Here is a 12,026-nt window from a genome sequence, read left to right on the forward strand (position 1 = left end):
AAAATGTCATTTCAAAGTCTCAAAGGTATGATAAGTGCATGAAGGCCTTGACACTGGGGGTCACATGGCATCAGTCTGTAGAGTGAGTCTGGTGTGAGTGACGGCAAAGCGAACCTTGAAAAATTTCCATGAATAAATTGATTCATTGTCCATTAATGCAAGCTGGTGAAGAAGAAACAGAAATAGAGGTACTAATAGTGGCTTTCTATAAGAGCTGCAACATAATGAAATTGATCATTCTGCGTAACCCCCTGAAATTGGATTTTTATGAAAGCATCTCAGGACTACCATCCTCCATAAAACTGTGAGTAGAAATATGCCTTTAAAGAGCTAGGGTTCCTTTAGAGTACTTGTCATTAGACCATGAAGCCCATATGAACAGGAGGTTCTGCTATAGGCATCGCACTGCATCCTCTCTCAAATTTCAACAAGAGACATTCAATTAAAACTGCATGACAAGAGCCTGGGGTGACACAGTAAGACAACCCGAACTGTCAAACAGGTCTCAAGGGGCACATGACAAATAGTGAGCACACTTCCTCCCAAACTCACTGTTGATAATAAAAATAAAAATACAAGTGCCATGCTTTACGAGTGTATCTCAATGTGTGTTGTGTCCACAGAGTGTGAGGATATTTAGTGTGTGTTCTGAGTCAACTAGCCTTTTCTGTAAACCTTGGCACAGCTGTTGACTCATGGCCACATTCCAGAATCATTGTGACAAGCAAACATTTAATTTACGATGATTAGGAAAGGTTCGCTGAGGATGCAAAAAGGGCTACAGAGACAGGATTCCTTTACCTCTTGTTTGTAGTCCTGGTCCACAGGTCTCCTGAGCACCAGGGATGTCCTGTCGGAGAAACCATGGGACCAGCTGGCACTTCCTCCATTTGTGAGTCTTCCACCTGGATAGATATGAGCCAAAAAGTCATTACTCAGCATGTGAATAGGCTGTTTACCTTGTGTTACTATGCAAAAATAACATGCTAATGAAAATTGTACAGGACGTCAGACAAACAGTCTATTTCATTTTTTGTCTGTTAAATATCACCAAACCTTATAGTGACTAGATTTGGTTGACTGATCAGACATCCATATATATCACAAAATTTACCTGTTTTGAAGAAAAGTGGCAAAGGAAAATGTGAATTTATGTTTCAGTCACTGCATGAATAGAAGGGGTTGGTTCAGGGACATCAACAAAAGGCTCATATTAGTAGTGTCAGTGTTTGAGTGAAAACTAACATTGAAACTATCAGTAGTAAGAATGCTCATGTCCTTTAACACCTTTCTACGTAGTATTTCATACAATAATAAACCATTTAAGCTGTTGATTGATTAGCTAATAGAAATAACCAGAGCTCTTTAATCAACATTTTCATCATTTAAGTCTGGCTTTAGCTTTGTTCTCTGAGCTGCTGGTTGACATAATGCTTCTCACTCATATAATATAGTACAAACTCTGTCCTTTCTGTTTGTTTCTTGCACTAATTCAGTGAATGCTGCAGTCTCATGGAGACGACACAAATCTAATTAAAGAGACCAAAGGAGACTGTTGTTTACTGATTAATACAAAGCCTTTTACAGTACTGAGTACTTTCAACACTGTCTTTTTCGGAGTCACAGTGTACATAGGCAGCAGGTAAACACTCATCAGCAACCCACATCTCTTAATAGTTGTCACTGTTGGACCAGGGCTTCAAATCTGTTTGGCTAATGAAGGGAGTCATTTAGAAGATGTCACAACCCCCTGGTCCCCACAACGTGGAAAAGGAGGACTTATTTATTGAAGTTTAGTTTCTTTGATTTAGTCGGTTTCAGTGTTGTGCAATTACTCAAATCACAATCTTAACTGATACATCAGCCCATGCAACTGAATAATCACACAATGATGCACATTTAGAAGGGATTAATTGCAAATATGTGGGGAAAAAAGCACAACCTCTGACAGCTACTTTAAGTTTCTGGCTATGATTTGACATTTATAAATGGGTAATATGTGACTTTAGTAGTAAATGGAATTATTTCAATATGACTTTTCACCAAATCATGAAATCCTTGTCTTTTGACAACAAATGGGTTGAGTAATTTCTCAAGTAGCTCACAAGAAGTTACTGAATGGTGATCCAGTTCTGCTCCAGCAACCAATACTAGAAGACAACCTGCCTGATGGACAACACAGACAAATAAAAGAAAAATAGCAAAATACACCAGTTCAACATGTAACTGGTTCAGTTATACTAAGGAAGCAAAAGAATTAAATTTCAAAATGAAATAAATACAAATAAAGTAACAAAGAAGTAGTGAGTAGGTAAACAAATTAATTACTGTAATTGTAATTAAAACTTTTATTGTGATATTTTAAGATTTTTTTTTTCTGTCTCCATCCAGTCTAGGATTGTTTGATGACAATGATTTGAGCCACAAGCCATGGACTCCAAAGTCCCCAGATTTAAACCTAAATAAACTGCTCTGGGAGATTTAACAGGGAGGCGCTAAACACCACCCTGCATTGTGGATGCATAGTCACACAACACATTAGCGAGACACTTGATGTTACTTTGTCCTTTCATTTGTCAGCAGTCTGCGTTTATTTAAAGATTAGTCATATTTCTCCTCCTGATGCTGAGGCCATTAAAGAAATGCCACTGGTCATCATTTTTATTTGATGGCTTTGTTTGTTTGATGCTCTTTATCACACAGGCAGTAATAACCAGTTATAGGTACAGTTGCACACATGGAAATGAGACTCCAATGACAAAGCTCTATTTTGATGAAAACAAGAATGTTGGCTCAGGCAGAGTTATTGCTTCTGCTGTAGTTACAAAAAGATTGACTGAGAGTGGGCAATTAAGAGATTATTCATGTGAGACAGGGGTGTCAAACATATAGCCCGCAGGGAAAAACTGAGCAGTTAAAGGTTCCAGTCTGGTCTGGAGGATAAATTTGTGAAGTGCAAATATTACATTGAAAATATTAATAGTCAAGGGTGTCAAACTCATTTTAGTTCTCCAAAATTTTAATATTATGCCTGTTACTAAATGTTGTCCGCGTCTGTAGATCCACATGCACATGTATAAATGATAAGGTAGGCATAATATTGTTAAAATTTTACTTATTTTTCTAAAGAAATTTCAGGTGTTTTAGGTTAGTTAGCAAACGTAAATCTTTTTATAATACAATTTTACATTTCTGCATTAAAGCAAACAGAAAAATTTGGAGTACACATTATTTATAGGCTATTATTTTACTCATCCGGCCTTCTTGAAATCAAATTGGGCTCAATGTGACCCCTGAACTAAGATGAGATTGATACCTCTGAGGTAAAGACTAGATGTACACCTTTTACTACTGCAGATACTGTGTGAAATAGAACTGCATTCAGTTCTTCACATTGAATGCTTGGTGTTCTCTTTGTTACTCAAAACTGTAATCAAGCTGATGAGATTTTGTAAGAGTCATTTAGTCAAAAAAACAAAAAAGGTGTTATCAATTCTGCTTACTGGCCCAATTATTTACCAACTGGTCAGTTTTCGGTATAGAAAAAAGTAGACATTGAGTACAATTGTCTTGTATTCTCAGAGTCTGTACAGTTTAAACATTCAGTACAACTGGCACTGGTACTAATCTGGTTATTACTCCTCTTTTCAATAATATACAGAGTGTTGATTATACTGTGTAAACACAAGCTTTATATCTTAAAATGGTAAAACCTATACAGGTGTGTGAAAGTTTACAGAATTTCAGTTTCATTCTGTGTACATGCAAATAAAGGAAGCTGAACTCACAGAGGACTGTGGTGGTGAGAAGGACTCTAAAGATAGACTCACTACTCTAAATAATTCACTGATTAGGTCTTCTAATTTCTTTTTTTTTTTTCCTATTCTTTCATCCTTTTCCTCCTTTTTCTGTGAACTGAAGGATGATTAAATTTCCCCTAGGGTTCAATGAAATTTTCAATCTGAATGGGCACATTTTCTCACAGTACGGTTATCTTTTCTGACCTGCACTTTGTTGTTTATCAAACCCAACAAATAACTGTATTTCACTCTCAATTTATAGTCAACAAAAAGTACCAGAGTCGAGTCCTGGGCTGCGTTTTAGATTTAGTGAAAACTTCAAAGTTTACTAACCTTGAAATGAGAGAAAGTGTGGGTTTCCCAAAGGAGTTTAACTTTAAGCGAGTTATTGCAGCAACATATTCTATGAAGTTTGCATCAAACTTTACAGTTTCTGCTCTGCTTTCTCCTGTTGCATTTCCCCATCCATTCAGATAACATTATACAAAAGTACATCCAAAACCATTAGAGACAAGGAGAGGGAGAACACATACAGTTTTACAGCCTGTATGATATTAGTTTGTAAGCTACCATAATACCTGACATTGGTGTTCTGGCACCCGGTAATGGTTGATTATTAATTATCCATACAGGCTACAGTTGGCTGCTTCACTATGCTGGTGTAAGGTTTAGAGAAGGGATAAATAGATATAATCTATTAAACAAAGGAACGGTAAATGATGAAAGAATGAATCAGGTACCAACACTATATAAGTCAATATATAATAACGTAATTTTCACTATACCCGGGCTCTTAGACAAATACACACAACATTTATTTTTGTCCTTATTTTTACCTTAAATAAATGAACGCATAAGTATTACTGCTTGATTTTCCACTGCCATAGGTAATCTACATTTAAAGCTCAGTTGATTAGGTTTTCTTGTCCTTGAGCACATCCCTCTCGTGTCATCAAAGTTACTAAGGTTTTTTTTTCTCTTTTTATAAACTTAGAGGTCAGGATTAGGCTCAGAGTTAGTTAAACATAAAGCATAGAATGACCAACACATGTACCTCAGGCAGCAAATCAACTTCATGTTAACATTGTACTAACATTAAAATATAAGAACACATAATTACTGCTACCACAATTCACTCTCATTATGTTTTTTCTCTTTTTTTTAATAATCAAACTAGTTTCATCCAGTGCTTCATTCTATCATCTGAGTCATAAACACATTGTGACACGATGGGAAGGAGTATAGCAGTCTGTGGTAAGGTCCACACAACTCCAGAGTTTACCCTACTATTATAAGACTCATACCATTTTCAGCTATCGTAAGTATTATCATAACAGGTTTAAAATCATCAAAACTGGAAATAATGCAGAGATGGCACCAGATACCATGACACCAATGTAAATGGAAGCTGAAACTGATGAGTACTGTTGAAATATGACTGAAACAGGCCCTCCATGGTATGTGTACTGTAGACATGTCTGGCACTTAAGGATTGGTGGAAAAATATCAATTAAGGCTGAGACCTTAGAGGAAGAAATGTCCATCCACTAACTCAGAGTCAGATGTTTATGAGAGCGTGATATACCATATCCTAAATACTCTTCATGAGGATATGATTATTCAGGATTTTAAACAAGACTGTTGTGATAATTTTAAGGTAGTGTCAGTGTAGTAGACTCTGTTTTAATCCATTTATTTACTTTGATTTTTAATTTTTTTTGCGTATTTAATATAAAGCTGATGGACACTTACTTCTTTTTCTGAACCTTTATTTAACCAGGAAAACCTCATTGAGATTAAAAGAATGTCCTGGCCAAGACGGGCAGCAGTACATTAAATAGTTACAGACACAAACTTTCATACATAAAACAAATAAAACATTTTTTAAAAATATAGTTGCGGCATTATGTGTGTTCACAAATTGTTCTCAATAAAAATGTCCATTGCCAAAAACAATTTTGTGTAAATGAGCACCTAAACCCATGATACAAACTCATTTCCAATTCCCATCCCTGAACTATATATAAACCCATCCAAACAAGTCCAACCTGTGTGGCTCTCCATTCCATCAGTGGTCAGAATCCTTACCTGAACCCTGGACAGACCCTTGGGACTTCACAGTCCCTCTCCTCCTCCAGCACCTCTGGACAGTCCTGGCCTCCATTGGATGGCAGCTGAATGATAAGTCGTTTTCTTGATTGCTTTTTCTTCATGGCATTACCAGCTGAACACACACACACAGAAATATTAAAGTAGTAAAGTAGTGCATTTAAAAGTGATGACAAAAATGCCAAAATGATGAACGATAAGCTGAGCTGCTCTGTTAATGGGCGGGTCTATCGATCCTTGAAGAATGGACTTGGAGATGAATACTGCCAAATGTATGTCAAAGGAAAAACAAACAAAACTCAAAGGTTGACTCAGCTTTTCTCTGTTTCAACTGGTAACAAGTGTGATCACGATATTTCCCACTCCTGTTACTTGACACAAGTGGGTCTAAATCACAGGTGTATCACATGCTTGAACTGCAATTATTTCTCACAATTTTGACAGGGTGCCAATAATTTGGTCTGGTCCATTTTTGACTTCAGTGTGAAATTTGATCACATTAGACTTTGCTTTGCAGATTTTTTTTTTTTTGCAAAAAAAACAAAAAAGAAATCAACATGTGAACATCTAAACATTTGCAATTGTAACAATATATATATATGTATATATATATATATATATATATACATACAGGGTGGGGAAGCAAAATTTACAATGAACATTTAGTCGTTTTTTCTCAGCAGGCACTACGTCAATTGTTTTGAAACCAAACATATATTGATGTCATAATCATACCTAACACTATTATCCATACCTTTTCAGAAACTTTTGCCCATATGAGTAATCAGGAAAGCAAACGTCAAAGAGTGTGTGATTTGCTGAATGCACTCGTCACACCAAAGGAGATTTCAAAAATAGTTGGAGTGTCCATAAAGACTGTTTATAATGTAAAGAAGAGAATGACTATGAGCAAAACTATTATGAGAAAGTCTGGAAGATACTATTAAAGAAGAATGGGAGAAGTTGTCACCCGAGTATTTGAGGAACACTTGCGCAAGTTTCAGGAAGCGTGTGAAGACAGTTATTGAGAAAGAAGGAGGACACATAGAATAAAAACATTTTCTATTATGTAAATTTTCTTGTGGCAAATAAATTCTCATGACTTTCAACAAACTAATTGGTCATACACTGTCTTTCAATCCCTGCCTCAAAATATTGTAAATTTTGCTTCCCCACCCTCTGTGTATATATATATATATATATATATATATATATATATATATATATATATATATATATATATATATATATATATTTATATATATTTATATATATATATTTATATTTATGTATAGTATTTACAGGTGGAGTAATGCCCTCCAATGAGCCTGTGACTAGTCCTGAACTCAGCCTTAAACCTCTGACTGTGGGCGGTGTGTAATCTCCTCTCAGGGTGAGACTATCAAATTAAAATGCCCTTCACCAGTGCAGAAGAACAACAAGATCTGATGACACAGTGTCATATGAGGTGGTCATTGAAAATATGGACAGTAATGATTTTGTGCTCTAAATCAATTTTTTTCTATTCTCCACAGATCAACAGCTTGGGTGACGGCTGTCTGATAGAGGTGACCTCATCTGAACAATGGTTTTCTTTCACAATATGGCAGATACAACAGTATGTCACACTCCCTTGCATTCATAGCCGTGGGCTAGTTGGCTCTCCGGGTGTGTGAAAAGAGGTCGACCCAAAGATTGTCTAACATGCCAACCTGTCAAATTAATTACCTGTAACCAGAAACAAGTGGTTTGCTTTGTGGAGCTCATGGAATGTGACACTATACACAGAGCCCCAAACACTGGATGTGTTTTCACACGCAGCACATTTAAAGCAGCCTCTCTGTATCCACATCATTGTAAACCGCACAAAATTGACATTAAGAAAATCCACTAACACTAACTAAAAAAACAACAACATAAGAAACGCAATTTTACCTCTGTATTTTAAGTTAAAAAATGGTAATAGTTTGATGGAAAGGGATAACAATTATGTAACACCATTAACATATAATCAAGAGGTAACATCTTTAACAATTAAAGACTAGCAATGGCTATTATCCCTAAAAATCACCAAAGTGTTTCCCAGCAGTGGTAACATGCTGATATCATTACGTATGACCTTATCATTATCAGGTTATTACTGAGAGCTGTTGAAACTGAGAACAATTTGTATCACAGTAGCCAAACAAAATTGATGTTTTTATAGACATTTGAAATTTTGCCCATTTTAAGTAAACGGGAGAAGAAAAAATAATTTAAAAATTCATTTAAAATGTGAACTTTGACCTACTTTTCCGAAGATGTAATGACATCTATTCTGGGTCACTGGCAATCTATAAACCTAATTTAGTATGAATTAAACAAATAGTTTTGCTGCTACAGATGAGTGAAATTTTGCCCATTATAAGCAAATGGGGGAAAAAAAAGATTTAAGAAATTCATAAACAAGTGGTGCCAGGCACAACAAACCCCACCCCTCGCATATATTTCGCCCATTAGAAGTAAATGGGAAGATTTTTAAAAATCATAAAAATTTTAACTTTGACCTACTTTTCCCAAGGTGCAATGACATCTATTCTGGGTCACTGACAATCTATCAGTGGCGGCTGCTCGTCTTTCAGACAGGGGACGCTCATTGTCGGCTTACATCAAAAAAATGTCAAGTTATTTAAACATAAATTCGGCCCTCCATTCCTTCTTAAGAAAATGATCAGTGACTTCATCGTACCAAGTAAACAAGAAAACGTTGAAATTAGGTTAAATTCAAACAAGGAAGTACAATGAGTGTGTTTTATTTACAGTGCAAGAAATGAACAAGTAATTTCGTAGTGGTTTCTCTCTTGATTTCACAAGCAGAAAGCGCGATGGTATTAAACTGAACTCTGTCAAGTGAAGGAGTATCTCAAACTAGCTGTCAATCAAATGTGATTCAGCCTTTCGACTGATCCTCCAATCAACGCGTGGAAGCCTGGTGTCCAGCGCGGCGGAGCTCCACCCACAGCTCCATTCACCCCCAGAGACACTGGGCGTCTGGAGGCGGGACAACATTGTGGCATTTATCCAATTACTGTCCATTTTTGAGGCAATGAAAAAAATTGTTCCACTCAGTCCCACTGAAGTGCATGGGTGCTGAGTGTCTATGGGCAAATGCACTGACCATAGATCATATGAGAAAACAGCGCAACGGGAATGTATGAGAAGTTAACAACATCAAGTCCGTTGATTTGTGATAAAGCTGATTCTGAACGTATTCACCTGTGAGATGAACGTGTTCTAACACATTTGTAGTTAATGAAATGTCAACACAACCGTATATATTTAACCATTTAATTTTTGTAATTTTAGGGGAAGCCGGGCTTCCCTTGCAGTCTATGAGAAATCGCCACTGCAATCTATAAACCCAATCTGATATGAATTTAACCAATAGTTTTGCTCCTACAGACATTTGAAATTTTGCCCATTATAAGAAAATGGGGGAAAAAAGGTTGTTAAAATTCATAAAAGATTTTAACTTTGGCCTACTTTTCCCGAAACGCAATCAGATCTATTTTGGGTCCCTGGCAATCTATAAATGCAATTTGGTATGAATTCAGCCAATAGTTTTGCTGCTATAGACATGTGAAATTTCACCCATTATAAGTTAATAGGAAAAAAAAAAAAAAAAAAAAAAAAAAAAAAATATATATATATATATATATATATATATACATATATATATATATATATATATATATATATATATATATATATATATATATATATATATACACACACAGGGTGGGGAAGCTAAATTTACAATGAACATTTAGTTGTTTTTTCTCAGCAGGCACTACGTCAATTGTTTTGAAACCAAACATATATTGATGTCATAATCATACCTAACACTATTATCCATACCTTTTCAGAAACTTTTGCCCATATGAGTAATCAGGAAAGCAAACGTCAAAGAGTGTGTGATTTGCTGAATGCACTCGTCACACCAAAGGAGATTTCAAAAATAGTTGGAGTGTCCATAAAGACTGTTTATAATGTAAAGAAGAGAATGACTATGAGCAAAACTATTACGAGAAAGTCTGGAAGATACTATTAAAGAAGAATGGGAGAAGTTGTCACCCGAGTATTTGAGGAACACTTGCGCAAGTTTCAGGAAGCGTGTGAAGGCAGTTATTGAGAAAGAAGGAGGACACATAGAATAAAAACATTTTCTATTATGTAAATTTCCTTGTGACAAATAAATTCTCATGACTTTCAATAAACTAATTGGTCATACACTGTCTTTCAATCCCTGCCCCAAAATATTGTATATTTTGCTTCCCCACCCTGTATATATATATGTATATATATATATGTATATATATATATATATATATATATATATATATATATATATATATATATATATATATATATATATATATATATACACACACACATATATACACACACATTATTTATTTATTTATTTATTTATTAATCTAAAAAAAAAATTAACTTTGACCTATTTTTCTCAAAATGTACTGACTTCTATTCTGGGTCACTGGCAATCTATAAAACCAAATTTGGTATGAATTCAACCAATAGTTTTGCTGCTACAGACATTTGAAATTTTGCCCAGTATAAGTGAATGGGGGAAAAAAAAGATTTTAAAAATTCATAAAAAATTTTAACTTTGACCTACTATTCCCAAAATGTAATGAGATCAATTCTGGGTCACTGGAAATGTATAAACCCAATTTGGTATGAATTCAACCAATAGTTTTGCTGCTAGAGTGTTAACAAACAAAGAAACAAGTGTATTTTTCCTCATTTCTAGTCAAAATATCTCATCACACTTAAAATAAGACATAATGACCTAAAGAGTAACTTTCCAGTGAGATATAAGAACCTATTTTTAGACGATAGATCTTGAAAATCTTATTTCAAGAAATCTTACCAAGATCATTTTCACTTGTTCCACTGGCAGATTTTTTTTGCTTGAATTAAGCAAAAAAAATCTTGAATTAAGTTTTGTTTTTGTCACTTTGTTACATTTATTATATAGATTTTGGTCTAATATCCAGTTGGAGGCGTTGGTGATACCAAGCTCTCATGTGATTATTATTTTCGTAATTACATGATACTTACAAGTCAACAAATAATTATAGTATGTCTTTGAACTATAGTGTAAAGTGCTACCAAATAGTGTTGTGACTTCGTATCCATAACAATGTAGCTGTATTGCTTTACATTATTTAAATAATTTTTTCTTTATTGTACCTGCATCACATACGACAGGGCAGGGTGTCCAGTCACTGAACGGAGTCACGATACAGTCCTTCCTACATGGCAGCTGGCATGGACGTACAGTGGAGGGACGAGGCCCATCTGGACACCTAAAGGTGACAAAAGCACATACAGTATCACACACACTTCCAACAATACAAGTATTACCCATCAAGGGAAAAAACAGAACTTTGTTAATGTACGGTGGTGAATTCTTGGCTTTGTGGTTTGTATGTATGAATACTATATAATAGTAATAATAATAGTATATAATATAATACTATATAAGTATTCATCAATTATAATGATGGCGGGGGTTAGTTCTTTATATCCTAACTGGTTTAAAGACGTGCACCAATTTCTTTAACTCAGTAAGGGTTAAAGAACTTTTTTGCAGTTATTTAATTTTAATTTTATTTTGCCTTTATTTAACCAGAAAGTCCTATTGAGATTAGGAATCTCTTTTGCAAGGGAGACCTGGCCAAGGTAGCCATACAAAGTCCAACAACATAAAACACATACACGATACACAATGAGCAATAAAACACAATAACTATTCTACCATAATGGTGTCAATAAAAACAGTGACATTCCTCCTTTACTGCATTCCCCATGATACTTTTAAAATCATGAACAGAAATGAATGTATGTAGTTTTACAGTTTTTTGAAGATTATTCCACGACCATGGTGCATGGTAGGAAAACACTGTTTTTCCAAAGTTTGTCGGAACTCCGGAAACAATTGAGAGCAACCACTTGGAGCAATGTAGATGGAAAGTACTAGAGCTAATAGAAAGACAATTAGTATATTATGATATTTTGGGAGTTTACCCAGCAGAGCTTTATAGATGAACA

The 12,026-nt window shown here is 35.0% G+C and overlaps 1 protein-coding gene across 4 annotated transcripts in view; it reads right to left on the minus strand.

The window, feature by feature from the left end:
• thsd7ab (thrombospondin, type I, domain containing 7Ab) overlaps positions 1–12,026 on the minus strand; it is a 277,249-nt gene that overhangs the window by 89,690 nt on the left and 175,533 nt on the right. For all 4 annotated transcript variants that reach the window (XM_030157281.1, XM_030157284.1, XM_030157282.1 and 1 more), the window contains 3 exons: positions 11,166–11,281; positions 5,889–6,024; positions 802–905 (listed from right to left, as the gene is read on the minus strand). In XM_030157281.1, coding sequence (XP_030013141.1) covers positions 802–905; positions 5,889–6,024; positions 11,166–11,281 — 356 coding nt within the window. The remainder of the gene's footprint in view (positions 1–801; positions 906–5,888; positions 6,025–11,165; positions 11,282–12,026) is intronic.

Source organism: Sphaeramia orbicularis, chromosome 16, assembly GCF_902148855.1.
Source record: "Sphaeramia orbicularis chromosome 16, fSphaOr1.1, whole genome shotgun sequence".
In the NCBI taxonomy this organism is placed as follows: Eukaryota; Metazoa; Chordata; class Actinopteri; order Kurtiformes; family Apogonidae; genus Sphaeramia; species Sphaeramia orbicularis.